At 39.2% G+C, this 20,307-nt stretch overlaps 1 protein-coding gene across 1 annotated transcript in view; it reads left to right on the top strand.

Moving 5' to 3' along the window:
• ptprga (protein tyrosine phosphatase receptor type Ga) overlaps positions 1 to 20,307 on the top strand; it is a 540,919-nt gene that overhangs the window by 108,640 nt on the left and 411,972 nt on the right. Inside the window, exon 2 of the mRNA XM_053316686.1 lies at positions 5,837 to 5,953. Within this exon, the coding sequence (XP_053172661.1) occupies positions 5,837 to 5,953 (117 nt within the window). The remainder of the gene's footprint in view (positions 1 to 5,836; positions 5,954 to 20,307) is intronic.

Here is a 20,307-nt window from a genome sequence, read left to right as displayed (position 1 = left end):
TGCCACCATCACTATCAGTAATAACATTATACTCACCATGTTAATAGCCCAGTCTTTAAAAAGAAGACAGAAAAAGGTCAAAAGATGAAACTCCCTGCTGCAGCTTTGACCCACTGTGCTTGCTGTAGTTGAGCACTCAGTTTAGTTTTCTTGTCAAATCAGGGATTATTAGCTACATTTCAGATGTTGTTGAGTTTGACTTTACAAGCTGTTTAAGCATCTGACGTCATTGCACTGATGACATCATTATATCATAACTGGTAGTTTGGCTTCATTTTGATATAATAAACAATCTCTAAAATAATATGTAATGTTCCTGGTATTAAACAGTAAGGACAGCCTCAGTCTTATTAGTGGGAGTGGGAGGTACTGGGAGCTGTGGTGCTGTACAGTGTGATGGCTGACGGTATAGAAGAACTCCCCAGGTTCTTTGAGGCTTTGTTACTGTATTTACTTGATGAATAAAGTCATGTTTTAACCCTTTCCTCCACATGATGGACATGAAGGTGTTTAATAACTTAATTGCTAACATACATGATCAACTCAAGAATTGGCCATCCATGATTGTTTGCTTTGTATTTCACCAAAACACACAACTTACTTAGACATGCCAAACATACAGTCATATGAAAAAGTTTGGGCACCCCTGATCATTTTCAATATTTTCCTTTATAAATCATTGGTTTTTCGGATCAGCAATTTCAGTTAAATATATCATATAGCAGACAAACACAGTGATATTTGAGAAGTGAAATGAAGTTTATTGGATTTACAGAAAGTGTGCAATAATTACTTAAACAAAAGTAGGCAGGTGCATAAATTTGGGCACCCCAACAGAAAAATTACATCAATATTTAGTAGATCCTCCTTTTGCAGAAATAACAGCCTCTAAACGCTTCCTATAGCTTCCAATGAGGGTCTGGATTCTGGTTGAAGGTATTTTTGACCATTCTTCTTTACCAAACATCTCCAGTTCAGTCAGGTTTGATGGTTTCCGAGCATGGACAGGCCGCTTTAAATCACACCACAGATTTTCAATAATATTCAGGTCTGGGGACTGAGATGGCCATTCCAGAACGTTGTACTTGTTCCTCTGCATGAATGCCTTAGTAGATTTTGAGCAGTGTTTAGGGTCGTTGTCTTGTTGAAGTATCCAGCCCCGGCGCAACTTCAACTCTGTCACTGATTCTTGAACATTGTTCGCAAGAATCTGCTGATACTGACTGGAATCCATGCGACCTTCAACTTTAACAAGATTGCCAGTACCTGCACTGGCCACACAGCCCCACAGCATGATGGAACCACCACCAAATTTTACTGTGGGTAGCAAGTGTTTGTCTTGGAATGCTGTGTTCTTCTTCCGCCATGCATACCGCCCCTTGTTATGTCCAAATAACTCCATTTTAGTTTCATCAGTCCACAGTACCTTATTCCAAAATGAAGCTGGCTTGTCCAAATGTGCTTTAGCATACCTCAAGCGACTCTGTTTGAGGCATGTGCGCAGAAAAGGCTTCTGCCGCATTACTCTCCCATACAGCATCTCCTTGTGCAAAGTGCGCTGAATAGTTGAACGATGCACAGTGACACCATCTGCAGGAAGATCATGTTGTACGTCTTTGGAGCTGGTCTGTGGGTTGAGCTTGACTGTTCTCACCATCCTTCGCCTCTGCTTATCTGAGATTTTTCTTGGCCTGCCACTTCGGGCCTTAACTAGAACTGTGCCTGTGGTCTTCCATTTCCTCACGATGTTCCTCACAGTGGAAACTGACAGCTTAAATCTCTGAGCTAGCTTTTTGTATCCTTCACCTAAACCATGATGTTGAACAATCTTTGTTTTCAGGTCATTTGACAGTTGTTTTGAGGCTCCCATGTTGCCACTCTTCAGAGAAGATGCAAAGAGGAGAACAACTTGCAACTGGCCACCTTAAATACCCTTTCTCATGATTGGCTTCACCTGTGTATGTAGGTCAAGGGTCAATGAGCTTACCAAACAAATTTTGTGTTCCAATTATTGCTAAAGGTATTCAAATCAATAAAACAACAAGGGTGCCCACATTTATGCACCTGCCTACTTTTGTTTAAGTAATTATTGCACACTTTCTGTAAATCCTATAAACTTCATTTCACTTCTCAAATATCACTGTGTTTGTCTGCTATATGGTATATTTAACTGAAATTGCTGATCCGAACAACCAATGATTTATAAAGGAAAATCTTGAGAATGATCAGGGGTGCCCAAACTTTTACATACCACTGTACATAATTGTAAAAGTGTAAGTATAAATGAAAGGAGAATGCATGGTGGATTTTCTCTTCCATTTTTCTGACATTCTGCCATTGCTGTTACAACAGCACAGTTCAGTGAGCCTGAGTTTGATGTTTCACAGGTGAAAATATGTTAGGCTTCATTGAAACAGAGCTACAGTTGGTGGAAAAGTTCACTTTTTCATTAGTTCATACTTCAAATAAAAATGACAGGTGTGTGTTAGCTGAGTGTTAATGCTCTGTTCTGTGATCAAAGTGTTGTACATTATTAGGCTGTGATGACAGCAGTGTGTGTGCAGGCTGGTGTGTGTGAGGTCATATTCAGAGCAGATCAGACAGTGTGGTGTAAACAGCAGTCAGCATCAAGCCTGAGTTCCAATCGTGCTTCCTGTTTCTAGTCTCCCTCTGTGTGTCCTCCCTCTACTCATGATGTTATCACACACACAATGTAAGGGCCAAATCCAGCCACTAATACCACCATGAATTGTGCAGCATGTGCACATGTTTTAAGGTCCTGCTCACTTGAGATTGTTGTGCTAATAACATAACAGATAACAAAATGCAGTGTGTCCTTGTTTTGACTGTGTTTGAGTGAGCATAGCTGTTTCCAGTGTTTCAGGGTTTTCTCCACATTTCAGCACAGATTAGTTCATAATGAAAACTGCAGAGAGCACAAAAGCCTCATATTGTGTGTCTTTGATTAACAGAGGTACACACACACACACACACACACACACACACACACACAGAGAGAGAGAGAGAGAGAGAGAGAGAGAGAGAGAGAGAGAGAGAAATCTACACAATCACAAAGCAACCTTCATGTATTTTTACACAGCTACTAATGTGACTCAGGCACTCTGAAACATGTTACATTAATGTCTGAATCTTAATATGTAACAGTAATGTGTAGGTGTCACTGCATGGACCACAGAATACAGCTGAAAGGTACACATGAAACAGATATAAGCCTACACACACACACACAGAGAGTGAATGAGAAGTGAGTGTGTGCACAGTTAACACCAACTATAGAATACACTCATAAATCCACCCTAACTGTGTGTGGCAGTCAGTGCTGGTCATTGTGAATAAGAGGCTCATTCACATAGAAAGGGCCAAATGTTTGAGTTTTCATGTCATTTACAAACATGTAAATGCACAGGAGCACCATGTTTGTTTGGCAGTGCATTTTTACAGTGAACCACACACTGTACTGTATGTTTGACTTATTTGCAGGTTTAGAGCCTGCAAAAGCTGTGCAATCCTTTAGTAGATTGGTCCCATAATGTATGTATACATTGTAAAAAGGGAAACATACCTGAGATTTGAATATATCCTAAAATGTATTGTGAGAGATTTACTTGATTACACTTATGTCAAATACACTTCCTGAATATAAGAGAAGCCTCTTTAGATGTTCACTGTATTTCTATCTAAGGCTCATTGATGCTGAATGAAAAGTTAAAGGTGGCCTTCAGCAAGTTTAAAAGACATTCCAGTCATTTCCTCTTAGTATGATGTTGGTCCTGTGAAAGATGTTTAAAAGGCCAAATCACAGAGCACAGTGGAGCCATTAGGAGAGAAGCTGTCAGAAATCCTGCCGTCCACTTTAAAAGAAGCTGCTGCTTTTTTTTTTCTTTAACTGTGATCAAGAAAGTCTCTCAGCCCAAGAGGAGGCCATTTAAAGTCTCACACATGAAACCAGCAAAGGCAGTTCTTGATTTTATTTTATTTTTTCCACTTGAACATCCCGCTCCCAAATGACATGGATAAGAAATGAAACAGTAAGAAATAGTGCTGTACCATGTGTGACTATGAGAGGAGACTTTATGATTTTAAAAGGTTTGAACATAAAGACATTTACCAGTATCTGACTGCTCATTAGGTTTGATCATTTTTAACAATGAGTACAGTTCTATAAACTTAATGAAGACATTCAGTGTTTAATAATTCATCTCTACTGGTGGTTCACCATGAACACCTAAAAGAGGCCATCCAGTTCCACAAATATACAAGACACAGAATCCTTAGAATGAATATTAAAGAAGTAACTGGTTCATTAAAATTGCCATGCAGGAAGATCAACTTTTTGGCCCTTTATACGTACTGTTCAGGGTTAAAATTTGACCCATTTTTACATTTAAGAGCTGTAATAACACCCTATACACATTTCTTATAGCCATAAACCCACAGTATACAGTACAAAATAGAAATACAATGTTTTTTTTATTTTTATTTTGTTTTCCTGGACCATAAAATTAGTGATTTGTGAATGTCTTTTGTTATCCATACATAAATAGAAAACACTCTGCTCACTTTCTGACAGCTTCATTAAGGATTAATCAAATGTTCATTAATGACTGATGGTGCATTTATGAATGTGTATTGTGCAACAAGATCTCACAGAAATACGTGACAGGGGCACGACCTGTTAACACTGAATTCCGTGATGGGGACACGTAATGTGTCAAATTTACGTGTCCCAATCACGGAAACAATACCACAGTAAAGTCAATGGGAATCCTCTTTCGTGGTGGACACACGGATTCCCCGGTTCAACTACGTCACGTAGTGGGCGGGGGATAATATTTCTAATCTATAAATCTTTTATTTTCTAGCGGTTTTTATTTTTTATTTTTATATTTTTTTCAAAGGTATTTCCTTTCATAGTAGGCAAATTATATTAATAATAAGCTACTGAATGAGAAGAGTCGGTCTAACCCTCGGTCTAACCACTAGAAAATTCAGACTTTACATCGTCCTTCCTCAGTTTGTACCTGCACTACACTAATTGGTGTTTCACCAAGGTCTCATGACCACGGTCACATTAACTAGCCACCAAAGGAAGAGAGAAAGCCTTTAAAGTAAGAATAAATATGTGTTCTGAGTTTTACATACCACAGAAAAGTGTGTTGTTAACCACCCTGCCAAATTTGAATGATTAAAAAAATCGCCAAATATATGAAATTAGGCTTCAAAGTTGTGTAAAAATCAGCCTCTTTCTCTGCTACCAAACGCTGTGGGAGTGCCCGCCGAGTTCACTGATACCCCGCCCCCTACCAAGTGTCACCTGTCAATCAAAGTCACCACCTCTACCAGAAACATGGAGCTTTCTGCTGCTAACTCAGCTGCGAGCCCGGTGGCTAACTCGGCTGTTAGCTCAGCAGCTAACTCGGCTGCTAACTCAGCTAACTGGCTAACTGTAGACTGTAGTAGTAGTAGTGTGAGCTGAAAATGTCTGAATTATCTTTACATGGTCTTAAACATCAGCCAAAGCAAATATGCCTGAAGCATTCTGGCCTCACTGAGGACTGATGATGTCCTTACATGTATGTGAGGTAACTAGGTGTGTTTTCTACACAGAGCACTTCTACAGGGTAGTTCTTCTTTGTTGTTGACCTTTGTTCCCACTGTGAATGTTATTATGAGGCAGCTTGCGTGGTAAGTCAGCTAAGGACACAGTTGGCTGTCATCCTGCCCAGCAGGTATCCAGGCCGGGCTGCAGAGTGCTGCCGAATCTCTGCTGCTGTTTATGCTCACCCGCCTGTCCCCATGTTCTTCTCCCCCACAGCGCTGACAGGAAGCCAAGCCGAGTCCCAAGCCCCTATCCAAGGCCTTCGCAGAGCCACAGCCGGCGGGACACGACTCCGGAGAGCCACCACCGAGGAGACCTACTGGGCCTACTCAGGTGTGTGTTTGACTACTTCTTTCTCTGTGAGAACCAGTCTGAGTCTTAGCTCAGTTCAAATTGTGACGTGCCCTCAGCTGTTTCCACCTGCACTGATTAATGGCTAAAGTATTTTAAATTGGAAGCCTTTGGGAGGCTGTGAAACCCCATAATTCACATACACAGTTGGTTAATGGCCGATGTGTGCCTATTTTAGAAATGTGGGGTAGCTGAGGATTGTTGTGCCTTTCTTATGATAAAATATGTGGGGTCTTAGATGTGTTTAGGTTCAAAAACCACAGGACAAGAAAATACTCTGCATCCCAAAGAGATTACTGACATCGTACAAGTAACAAAAGAGTGCAAAAATCTAAACAGGGTATGTAGAGTAGATCACATTTTAGTCAAGAGATTGTCACCAGTTCTTCTGTTCACAAAAGCAGAAGCAGTAGTTATATAAGCCATGATAATTAAAGGAAGTGAGTCACCATGAGCCCACAAAGAATAATCCACTAGAAGTAAACAGATCAGAATAATGTCATAGCTGGCACAACATGTAGGTTATGTTTATTAGTATAAACATGAAATCAAATATTTTGTCTAAATGTATTTTATAATAGGCGTCTAATCATGTCTCCTCCTCTTGTGCGGAGGATTGTTTTCTTCAAAATGTCTGGCAACAGAGGATTTCCTGCTGGGTTTTGGTTGGATGTTGCAGTTTACGAGGGCAAGAAATCAAATGAACGTCATGAGATGAACTGCCTGAGATAAACGCTCTTATACTGTATGATATACCATCACAGAGCAGGCAGGAGCTGTTGCATTTAGCTGGATGATATGGAAATAAGGCAATAAAGACTGTAAACATTATGGAAAATGTGGAAACCCTGTTGAGGAATTCAGTCATAGTAAATTCTCAACTCAACATTTCTTTTCTATTTATCTTTCTTTTTATCATGATTCAGGATGATGCACATTACCACAACCATTAATTCCATCAGTACAACAACAGAGACTGTTGCTCTGAGCTTCTAATTACTACAATGACTTATTATGGAGGCTTTTAATGTGAAACATCTGCAGGAAGTGTAGTGACACTGAGCAAAGTGACACTAATAGAGTTATGAAGTGGGAGGAGCAGTCAGTGCAGCTCTTATTAACATGATCTGTCCTGGTTGAATCATCAGTACAAAAGATAAATATGTTATTCTATAGTAGAAAGTTGAAGGTACGAGACTGTGTATATTGAGTAGAGTAGAAGTGAGAGATGACACTGATCTTTTATGACCTACAGAGTTTTGGGACACTTTTGACTGAATTCAGCAACTCCACATTTAATTTACAACTTCAGGGACAAAGTGTTTTTGATTTATGACGCTATGATTCATGCTCACAGCTTTTCTCCATAGCAATGGAGACCGAGGCTCATGGGTAATGTAGTGTTCTTTGCAATCCACCAAAATCATAGGAAAAAGAAAAAACAAAGTTGATATAATTGAAACTGGCAGTCATTATATGGACTTAAAGGATTGCTCCATTGTCCTGGAGAGTGTGGAGTTTTTTGGTTCAGTAACAATTTGGTTCACTTCCAAAAAGCATAGGCTCCTCCCACTTCCACACTCTATTGGATCAAATGAATGACCAGCTTTTATTTGAACTATATTCCCATGTTATTAAAAATTACTGTCAACTATTACTGAATGGCAGCTTTTCTTTTAGAATATACAGTAGGTTTAAATATTCCTGATTTAGGCTCCTGGGTGAAGATGTTAGAGATTTCATTGAGTGAAAGGTCTTCACAAGTTTAGGGAGACAAAGTTGTTTGTGTGTGTGTGTGTGTGTGTGTGTGTGTGTGTGTGTGTTTGAGAGTGAAAACAGTTATATTCCAATGTCACTGCAATATGTTTGCCTCCCTCTCTCTCTTTCTCTCTTTCTCTCTCTCTCTCTCTCTCTCTCACTCTCTCTCTCTCTCTCTCTCTCTCTCTCACTCTGTTTCCTCATCTCTCCTTGTCTCTCCTGGCTGCTCCTCTGGCCTGGAGGCATCTCTGGGCTCTTCTTATTGTACCAGTGCTTCAGTAGGGGAAAAAGCCACTTCCGCTGTCCCTTTAGAGCCTTGGGTTTTTTTTTTCAGAGGGGCAGCATTAATCTTTCACCACGCAAGCGACGCGAGCCCCAGGCCACAAATGATCTTTTAGTTTATTTATTTCAATATTTCCGCTCGCTCATCTAACCCTAATTGGTTGCCCGTCGTGCCTGTGAGATTGCGGGAGCTTGTGGTTAAAAAAAACAAAAAAACAGAGCCGGTGACAGTTTCAGTTAGTGTTGCGGCTGCTGATGCTAAGATCTACCGATGCTCTCCTGCTGCCCCCCCCCGCACGTTTGATCGCAGCTCTTACATAAGATGCTGATGTAATGGTGGGCAGGATCCAGGCAAGAGAAGCAAACAATAGAGAAACTGCAGGATGAAACACTGGCGGGTATTTTATTATTGTGTCATTGCAAGTGCCACAGAGAGAAGTTAAGGAGGAAATTCTGCTATTTTTTGTACAGCCTGTGTCTTACTGGCCTCTGTTATGTAAGATGTACTCTTTACCATCTGTCCAGTACTGTTGTGACTGTGGACATGAGCTCTCAATCCTCAGTTTGAGCTAAACTTAACAGTTATTATTAGCTGGTGATTCATGTAGAATGTGACAAATGCATGACAAATCCTTTACACTTCTATATTCAACACATTTCTATTCTATGCTCCTTCCCCTCTTGCACTCATCCTCTGATGACTTCCCCAAACTTTCCTAAACTTCCATCTGTCCTAATTAGCTTGTTCTAATCGCATCCTCCAGAGGTCTAACAAACTCCAATCAGGACCTCAGCGGGCCATAGCTGTTCTGCCCTCTGCCTGATCAGAATGGCAGATTAAAAAGCCGGTGCAGCGCTGACAAATCAAGTGTTATCTGGGGACGACACTGTAGCTCCAGAGTGAGAGACAAAGGAAAAAAAAGAGTCAGAAAAAAGACAAAGATTCACTCAGTCGACCCGTGCTCGTGCTTCTCTAGCACTCTGGGATAGAGTAGTGCAATTTATTTGGAATGTATAGAAAGACACAGCCATTTAAATGTGAACTGTATTGTATACCGCAGCAAAATCAAGGACTGCACAATTAGCCTATAATTAGTTCACATGGAGCATTTCAGTGAGAAATGTGAAATTGCTCAACTTAAATTTGATGAAACAACCAGCAGTTTTAATCAATTCACTTTGGATTTTGCTGTAATTTTGGATGAATTCCTCATCTATTGCTATGATTTGCCCTCTTTGACAAAGCTGAGGTTTGTGGATATCATGCATGATTTAAAAAATGTAAACAAATTACCATTGCATGAATTTATATTATTATTTAATATTCCAGCAGACTCCGATGTTTCTTTGTTTAGGCATATTCGTGACATTAAATTTGCATATTTAGTCTTTTTTGGAGATTGGAGATGAGTACGTGATCAATCTTATTTATGTCTGTTAAATAAATGTACTACATTTTTATAGCGCCTTTCTAGACTTCCAACCATTCAAAACTCTTTTACACTATATGCCACATTCACACACACACACACACACACACACACACACACACACACACATGCATACACTGGTTGCAGAGGATCTAGTCATTCACACACCTGGCACAGCCGTGGGGAGCAATTCAGAGTTCAGTATAATGTCCAAGTGCACAGCTGGGAATCAAACCACTGATCATCCGGTTAATAGATGACCACAGCTGTCCCATAAGTACACATCTCATAGTGTCTCAAAAATGTTCAACTATTCCTTTTCAAGAGTACAGAGAAGGAAAAGAGCTGTCAGATGCAGTGGCACTTTCCATTTCACACATCTATCATACTGCATGAAAAATAATAAACTAATCAACTGCAGATGATCCAATTAGTGTCTTGTTTCTACATAAGATTTACTGTAAATTGATCACTGTGAGCATTAAACAGCAGAGCTCCAGGCTTGAAGAGCAAGTCCCGTCTGTCAGTATCTAAAGCTAATTATACAAACACAAAACTCCTACTATACTCACAGTTTTATCATGAAGCCATTATATTACTAATAATGATTTGTTAGTGCACTATCTATAGTGTTATTCACTAATTATGCAGGTGTAATCAAGTGACACTGTAATCAGAATCAAAATAATTATTGTGTGAATATAACTTTAATTATATTAACTGCAAATCATTATGAAGCCGAGCCTCAAAGTTTTACTGCTCACATTAATCTCATCGTAGTTCCATGGCCAAGCCTTGCTTAAGATATGCAATATAAACCATATAATATACTATACGACCCTTATCATGATATATGTTCGCCTTTCCGCATAATTACAAGTGCTTTGCAATATAGTTTTAAGAGGCTGCCTTTTGCAATGGGCTGACTGTGACACTCGGAGGTCAAATTGATTGGCTCTCGCTCCCTGGCTGCTGGACAATTGAAACACCAGAGTGCCTGTTTTGAAAGACTCCACATGCTGGTATTAACAATCCCCTGCCCCTGTCTTATACCATTTATACACACAATCACAATCACACACATACACACACACACACACACACACACACTTGACTGGAAATTAATTTTTCAGACCTGCACAATGTCAAGGCTCGCTATCGACGGGAGAGGCGAACCTAATTTGCGTGCTTCTTGTCGAGCTGTTTTACCATTCAACACCAGTCTCCGTCAGAGAGCTCTCAGGTCTTTGTGCTGCCGTCTTGAAGTGAGTAAATGAAGATGGAAATTGATGATATGTTGTACAGTCATTTTAGAGATGAGGGAAAGCAATTTTATTAGCCTGGCAGTAAGTGGCGTGCTCTTTATTATTTCCACATCTGAATATGGAAATGTCTGTGTAAAAGTTTTAAATTCAGAAAGTGGAAAATAAATATCTAAGTTTATTTAGTGTTCACATGTCGGGATTGACATGTCAATGTTTTTCATATTTACAATATTTTCCCGCTTTGTTTTTTTCATATTTTTGGACCATAAAATGTGTTTGCATACATATTTTTTTTTTCTAAAATCAGAGGACTGTACATGTTGTATTCTGTTAAGGCCCAAAACTTTGGAAGTATACATTTAATATCCCATTTATGTAGAAAAAAAAGCTCTACCATGGCATTGTTGTTGCCTCTATTTCTAAGGACTGCAGCAGATACCTTTAACACACAGAGTCTCAGTGACACGGTGAAATAAAAGCTATGTTTTGAGCAGTATGCCACATTTTTCTAAAGGGACAGCAAGAACATTTTTAACCAGAGGGTCACGATTCAACCATACACGACAAGAATCACTGTTTTATCTGGTAGATTTGGCAGCTATTAAACAAAAAAAAAAGTGTTATGCGTTGTCATATTTCTCAAAAGTTTTCCCACTTTGTCTTGACCTTTATCACATCACAGTTTTGGATCTTCCTGCTGATTGTTGCTGCTACCGTTTGAAATATAATTGAAAGAGAAATATTTTTCTCAGAGAATACTGTCAACACTTTCAACATTCAATTTCACTTGATTTGTGTTATTGTGATGCTTTATGCTCTAATTAGACTGAAGTTATATTTCAGTGAAAAAAACGCATCAGTCATCCTGTACACAAATGCCAGGTGTATAAAGATATCTATTTTTCTGTTATGGTGTGGAAGAACTTGACTGGCTTGCACTCACCTAAATGCACACTCAAGTTTATGTTCTCTCATGCAAATAAACTACAGTATATTGCACCGGCTACTGCACTGAATAGCTTCTGAATTTTCATGTGATGATTTCAACCCTTGGTTCAGCCTTATATATGCAGTTAGCAGTACATGTATTTAATTATATCTTTATTTCTATGGAATGTATATGTAGCTGCCTGCATGGTCTTTAAAGAAAAATATGAAACACATGACTATACCAGAAAGGTAAAAACATCATGGACCAACACTTTTGGGATAAACTGGAAGGCAGACTGAGCCAGATCTTATCGTCCAACATCAGTGTTGGACCTCACTAATGCTCTTGTGGCTGAATAGAAGCAAATTTGCTGGAAACCAGAAGAGTTGACACTGTCAGTTCAGCAGATTAATGTTCATGGTTTTGGAGGCACATTTTCAAATATTGCATATGGGTGTAATTTTTGGATGTTTAAATACATTTGGTCATGTAGTGTACAGTGTTTACTAATTGTATCCATTGCCTTTGTTTCTATAGTTAACCAATCAAGCAAACTAATGCAGTGAAGAAACCAGCTATGAAATGCATGAACAGCTGTGCTGCCAGAATGTGATGATGAGAGGACACAGAGGACAAAGAAAGCTGCTTTCAATCAACCTTGTCACTTCTATACTGTCGCTGTCATCACATAAATGCCTATAGTTGTGTACGTGTGTGCACACATGCCTGTATTTGTGTGTGTGCATGTTGATTAAATGAATGGCTGCAACCAATTGAGCTGTCCGTGCGAGGTGTGAGAGGTGATGCATTATACGACTACTCTCCATGATTGTGTCAGCGACTGCGTGTCTAATGCAGGATCAAACCGACTCACTCTCTGGGAAAAACGCATCGATTTGATGCCCTCGCAGCCATCATAATATTTCCACACCTCTCAAGAAGTCCTTGAGTAGCCTTGGCTTCTATGGAGGACTCAGAGGATAATATCCATCAGTGTATATCAGGTAAACCAACTCTGTAGTCAAGAACCAAATAAAAATAGGTCTGTCATTCAGCACTGGTAGGGTCAGTTCATTTTAACAATGCTGTAACAACCTCTATTTTAACAACAACAACAAAAACAACATCAGTAGTTTTTATGTATTCATGAATTTCTTTTGTGGAAATGAGTATTACATAGTTGTATGTTAATGTTTCAGAACTGTGTTGAGCAGAAACAATCATTTTAAACCAATGTCTTCTGTTTCCTCATTCACTAACTGGGCCTGGGACCCGAGGCTGAGAAACTCTGACATTGAAGTCTTGCATTGAGCCAATTCCACACACTGTATAAAGTAGCTGATTGTTTATCTGGTCTGTTAGCTGTTGCTGCATGAGAGAGCATATTATGAAACTGCTTTCTGAATGAGGTACAATGGAAAGCCAATATTATTGGCTTATTGGAGAAGTAGGAATATATTCATACTGTATAGACACATAGTTTTCAATATGCACAATGAAATGCAGGGGTTACACAAAGGATATTTTGCAAGAGAACAGATCCACGTTGAGGTCATTCAAAACGTCCTGTAGTGTAACCTTTGATAGCAGGTACAACACCTGACTTCTCTTCCCAACTGTCCTTTTGTTTTATATTACAATGGGACAAAGATGATGGTACAGTGTGACTTGCTGAATGGTGGAAGAGAATTAGCTCTGTAGCCCTCAATGAACATGGAATAACAAGATGTCGTACTGCAGTACTTATTAAGGTTGTCGTAATTCACAGTCACCACAAGGGAAGTTTGCAGCTCCATGGAACATCATGAAGTTCCAACATACACTGTGTCCTTTTGGTGGATTGCACTCAGTAGAGGTGATGACTAAAGTAAGATCTGAGGGAAGGCAGAGTGGCTGGCATGAGATCATCAGTTGCTAAAAGCCAGTTGAGCAGGAGCGGGACAGTTTCAGTGTTTCTAGGATTATACTGTGCTGTCAGACCTCTGAAATCCATCCACATGTTAAACAGAGAAGGGCTCCAATGATTAGATAGCTCACTTAGTTATCTCGTGGGTGAGCCATGTGCTAGTCAGACAGTACATGCAACAGTCTCCCATGTCAAGTCAGAATCCAATTCTTGCCCTGAGATCATGGCTGTAGGTACCATTGATGACTCCTTTTTTACTTGAACTTGTAGATACCGCTGCCATGTCAAAACGAAAGTAGTCGGCTATAGCCAGAGGTGGAGTGAGGTCTTGAAATCCACCGGGAATTGTTTCACCGGCCCCCGGACCTGGTGTTAAGTCCCAACTGGTTTCCAATTGAACTGGTTTCCTTACCTAACAGCTCCAGCTGTGTTGAGCTTTCATCAGCAGATTCCTCACAAATTCATAAATATACAGTATATTACTGTAGATTTTTAAGTCGCAGTTAAAAAGTGCTCACTTCCAGAAAAAATATTGGCTGCAGTAGAAATATATTTTGTGAATTGGACTTGACCCGATTTTGCGAACTGTTCATTCATTGGATGAGCCCTTTTCTCACTTTCCCAGCAGGCCGTGCTCCATTCCACATTTTAAGAACAAACAAAGAAAATAATATATTGCAGTCATCATTTTTAATGCAACCATGGAAGTTGTAGGATACTGAAATAGGAGTTAATTTAAGTTGCAAAATTGGAAGTGAGAAGATAGAACTGGAGCACAAGAGTGACCGTGACTGAGAAATACACAGCAAGAAAGCGTTAGAAATACATCATTGAGTCCATTGAATGTGCATATAATTACTGATCTTGTTTTTGACCTCGGTATTTGAAAGATCCTGGCTACGGCCTTTCCTGAGATGGTCCATCCTATCCTCTTGGGAGTGGATGCCGACAAGTGAGACACAGCGCAGGAGTGGACAGTAGACTTGGACTCTCAGTTTGTCCCTTTGTAAAAGCTCCTGTCCTGAAAGTCTCATAGGAAGAAAAAATGCCAATGGTCAGATTTGTGCTGGGGTTTTATCAAACACTTGCAATCAAAGTTATGGATGATGAAACTAAAAGCACCACAAAGCAGCTCACTCACAGTTCACAATACTTGGCCAACTTGTATATAATTATTTTGGAGTCTACTTTTTAATCATCAAGGTCATGCAGAGACCTACGTGACCTGGTTTTGTGTTGGCAGATACTGAAACTCTTCATTTACACGAACAAGAGAAGTAAAAACAAAGATGAATAGAGAAGAGTATTCATTCCCCAGAGCTGCAAGCATTCAAGGATAATGGTGACTGTACCACCTCATAAAACTCTTAGTGATCTCTTTTAGTCAGAGGCACAGAGGGGAAGTGCTGCTGTGGCTATTGCAGAATGGGGAATCAATATATAAAAAGGAGATGGATAAAATATTGTAAAAAGTTGTAATTTTAGTGGTGCCTCCATGGAAGGTCATTAGCTGCTTCCATAAAGGCTTTCAAGGCTTTTTCATGAGATGAATACACAGAATTTATTGAAAGTTGAGCTTCTCTGCCATTTTTCTTATTAGTCTTTTTTAGACACTTAAAAAACTCTCTGCTCTTCTGTATAGTGCAGTTTATTTAAGTGTGTACGGACATCAGTTTTGATAGTAATGTCCAATAATGCACTCTCTATTGTGTTGACCTGCTTATTGCCTCCAGGCATCTCTAGGACGTCGATACCACATAAGCTAAGCAGCTGACTTTTCAGCCTGTGTAAAGTATTTTGACTCTGGTTGTTTTCCTTGATGTGAGACATAATTCAGAGGTGATGGGAACACCAGTGAGACGGATGGAAATGAAGTGCAGAAATGTGTTTTGTCATGGAGGGAGGGAGAGACGGAGAGGAAGAGGGATGGAAGATAAGAAAAAGGAGATCTGATAAATATGACAACGGTCTGGAAATGGAGCTTCTATCAGCAGAGATAAAAACAAGGCAGCATATTAAGATGCGTGGAATGAAAAAATAAATGACACTGAGACCCCCCGTAGGTTTGAGGAGAGAAGAGAACATTCGACTTGAGCGGATGCTGTGATCAGACGAGTTACTAAAAAAATGAAAAGCAAATTTAACTGTTTGACTTTTGAAGACTTCATCATCCAGACACTTAATGTGATGCTGGGGTGGTAAAGTCATCAAATGTTCTCCAGCAACAAGTAGCTTCAGCAAGATAAATGCAGCTTTATGTAATTTTATCGTTTTTTTCAGAATAACCTTACATTACAATATATTTGCATAGATATATAGATTCATACTGTTGAGAACAGACTGTACCTGTAGTATGACAGCATGACACACTCCAAACACACATAATCTTCATCTTCAAGTTTATTCTTGCCCCTGGAAACAGCAGTTTAAAAACTACATTTGCATTCTTATCTACTATTCAAAATGGACAAAAAAAGAACCGCTGATAAAAATCATGTCAAATATTCAAACGCTCCAGAAAAAGTCTTCTGTTTCTGGGAATGTAGGTGATCTATCTATCTATCTATCTATCTATCTATCCATCTATCCATCTATCTATCTGTTTTTGCCGATCTGTGATGGTTGTATAAGCCTCATTTCATGTAAGAATAGGTTAAATTGTGTACTATTTTCTTCGAGCATTAGATGTTTTTCTCTCAGGCTATAACCACACTAGAACACATGGTTCATGAGACAATGACTCATTACTGCGTTGTCCATACATTGTGAGTCATTTCAGTGATTCCCACTTGAACAAAAAGCCTGCACATTTTGATTAGATCTTAGATTGCTTCAAACAAACTGCGTCCTCCAAGCATGTCTAAAGGCAGCACTGTTAATAATTGTTCCCAATGGCCACACTCCAATCTAGGACAAGAAGCCTGCAAGTATAACGTTCTTCTTAGTCTTTGTTGTCTCAATGCAATGAATCATACAAATGGATATAATCGCATTTCAGACATTCTGTCCTCAAAGCTTTCACAGTGTTACAGTCGGTTTTACACACAAAAAGTAACGTAGGTAGTGTGAAGAATGAAACACAGTCGTTTGAGAGAACCTGCTTTCACACCTTCTCACACCTGAGATCATAAGAGTCTCATTTTGGGAACAATTTTTGAATGCAAGCCCATTGTTTCCGCCCTCAGAAAGTGGCTTTGTCAAAGGCATTGATATACATTGTGCGTCCATGGTTAGTACACCATTAAATGCATCACAATATGTTGACAGATCATTGATATAGGCATGTAAAATTAAAAATGAATCCCCAATCAGCACCAGTATACCTAGAAATGCTCTATCGTCCTTTAACTGTCACTAGGAATCCTAATTCAAGTCCTGCTTTGTGCCTGTTTAAGAACCGTTAACATCTTTATTATTTAAACATAGTTACTGCATTCTCATAGTAGACATTTAACCACCTCAGCCACAGGTCTTTGCCCACAGTTGCAGTTCTGCTGGGTTGTCACACAGCAATAAGATCAAGAAAATACTCACTTGGTGAATTACAACTATTTAGTCGTTCAAAGGTGTCCAGATTAAAAATATCAGTTTTATGGTTTAAATGACTTGAATGTCTTACTCAGAACAGTTTTTATTTGTTGGACACAGGCGGGGAGTTCCGGTCTTCTAAAATGAGGCCAACACAGAAGTAACTTAGAACTGCATTCTATCAAAAGGCCACCAGGGGGCGACCGTTTTGGTGTCAAAAGGACTTTCGTCTCTATACAAGTCAATGGAGAATTCACCAACTTCTCACTCGATTTCTAAACGTTTTCAAAATGTGTTTATGGTCTCAATCGCTAGTTTAAAGCCTTCTTCAATGCAGTATGATGTTCATTTGTGAAATTTTGGCCTCCCTGATTTTATATGTGACGATAAAGCAGGGTATGCATTAGGGCGTGGCTACGTCGTGATTGACAGGTTGATTGCCCAATGTCCTCGAGATCCAGCCCTCGCAACCATAGCAACCTCCCCCACTCCGCCCATGGCTCCACCAATGGCCCCGCCTCATGCCCATATAAGTAGAATCCATGTTTTTATTTTTCCCAGCATGCACCTGAAATTTTCAAGATGGCGTTGCCCAGATCCTAAACTATTGGCTTCCGAGCAGCAGTCCACAAACCAATGGGTGACGTCACGGATGTTATGTCCATTTCTTCTATACAGTCTATGGTTGGACATCACATCACATACTGTACAAACACTAACAGTTTTTAAGAATCATCCAGGCAGCATCACTTTCCTCTAAAAATCTATTTTTGGTCATTCTGAATACATTTGCATATGAATGTCATTTACAAAGATTTTGTGGAATGATGAGGTTCAGCTCCTGTGGGTGACCATGTTGTCTCCTTCACTGTCACTTCCTTCATTACACACTTTTGGATTTCACTTCATTTTCACTTCTTTTTGTGGAGGAGACCTCCTGCTGCAGTCCAAGTACATGCACTATTTTGGCTAATGAAAGTATAATGTTTACTTTCAGTTTGTTAAAAGCTGTTTAATGTAGCAGCACTCTATTGGAACTTAGACCTATACATCGTAGATGCATTAACACATAAACACTATCCCTACTGTGCATTTAAAAGTCTTTATTCCATCTTTATTCTTCCTTCCTCCCACCCTCTGTCTCTTCTTGATTTCCTCCATGTGTGCTAATAAATTCACTGGCAGCACCACAGTGAAACATTAGGTGAGAACATGGGGAAGGAAGGCTGACAGGGGGTGAACACCAATGAGACAATGTGAAAATACGAATGAAAGGGGTGAAGACACTTTGATGATAAGTGTGGATATTTTAATTGATTGTGATTTATTTAATTGTGGCTGACTTTTGACTCTGACCTACTTTAATTCTCTCATAGAAATACTTTTTCTTCATTGGAAGGACTAGTGTCAAATGTTTTCAATGCCTAATTTACCGGCATTGTAGATTCTTTTCATTCTCTTTTTACTGATTTTCTAAAAAAAGAAAAATTATGGCTCATTCACAATGTTATGGCACAATTTTGAACTTAACACACTATTTGAAACATTCCACTGGCAAGCTTTTTTTTCCATTAGATCCTCTTAAAATGAAGTTCTTTTAATCCTGTGTTCCAGCCAGAACACATTTCTTTTAGATGTTCTCCTGTCAGTGTATGCTACTTTAGTGTGCTTCCATGTTGCTGATGTTCACTTTTCATTCCTGCCATATGTCACTGTGTTTTTTTGTGTTTTTTTTATTCAACCAACGACATCAGTCATAGGCCTGAAGCTGAAGCAAACTGAACGGTTGCCTAAGGCCCTGCAGCATCAGGGGCCCCTAAATAAGCAAGCTGCAGCTTTCCATAAAGTGCTCTGTTCATTTCATGTGGAGGAGGTGGTGAGATGTTGTTATGGTGATGAAACACAACTGAGGGAGGAGGTCAGCGTTGATCTCAGGGTCTTAACCTGACCTTTTATACTTCTTATAATCAAGGTGATGAACTTTTCTGAACCGAATCTTAACTACAGTGATGTCAGAAAACAGTCAAATGAAACATCTTTTGAACAGTGTTCTCATCCAGCTGAATATAATGTCATGAAAGGTTTAGGTGGGAAATAACAATTGATCTGCTTTGAGGACATGTTAGATACAGTATTTCATAATTTAAGATTTTTGAAGTATTTTATGTTTTGGACTGTTGTAATGTATGTGTGAAACAAGTATTCAGAATTTACAGGTTTGATCATAGTCTGTATTATGGCTGCAGTTGTGAAATAATAAAAATTTGATTAATGATAAATTATTAAGAATTGTGAACTAGGAAGAATATTCCCTGTTCATCTCATTGAGCTGAAAGAGGCAAAGCCAAGCCATTTTTCCTACAGTTTTCTCATACTATGAATATATGTGACATACTCATTTTAATTGAAAATAGATAAGAGTTTGGTCACTGAACATTCCATATGCAGTTATGAGTTGGGATTAATGCTGACTCTTTCAGATACATTAAGCATTGACACATCTGGTTAGATGTTTTTGATTTTAAAACGTCTCTACAAGGTCTTTCCACCTCTGTCATTGTGTTCCTTTGCTTTTGTTTGACATGTGAATGCAGCGTTTGTGTGGGGGCACGTGCCAGAGGAACAATGCTTCAGTGCAGAGAGAGAAAAAAGTATCAAAGTATCTTTAGAGATAAAAATGAAGAATAAAGCAGTAAAACACGTGACATGCACTATAAACCAGCCAAATGGCTACTTTAAATCAAGATGAATTGCTCATATACACACCATAGCTTTAAACCTGATAGGATTAGTAGTCCAATGGTTTTTAAGGTGTTTTGTGTGACGACTCTAGTAATGAAAGCGTTTTTTTGTATGGTGTGTGCTTGGCTTCTAGGGTTATTCGTGGTGTGCTAATGTGAAAAGACCCCTCGCATTTATCAGAATCCATTAAATGAACCCTTTGTGATTTTCTTCAATTCTGTTCAGTTCAATCAAATCTACTGAACTCTTTTCGATAAAGCACATTCAATTAAGTCAATGAAAGACACTCAATACCCTCCCACCCCACCCACACCCTTATACCCCTATACCCCTATACCTTTAAACTGAGAAATCAGTGGTTTTAATGGCAGGCCTAATTTCATTATGTTAGAAGTGATACTAAAGGAAGGAGTTATTTAAAATGCTTTTATAAATTATTCCAAATCAACACATTCTTCCATCATTAATAACTGTTCTGAGTCACTATACTTCGG

The sequence above is a fragment of the Scomber japonicus genome, chromosome 3 (assembly GCF_027409825.1).
Source record: "Scomber japonicus isolate fScoJap1 chromosome 3, fScoJap1.pri, whole genome shotgun sequence".
Classification (NCBI taxonomy): domain Eukaryota; kingdom Metazoa; phylum Chordata; class Actinopteri; order Scombriformes; family Scombridae; genus Scomber; species Scomber japonicus.
This window is presented reverse-complemented; position numbering and strand designations above follow the sequence as displayed.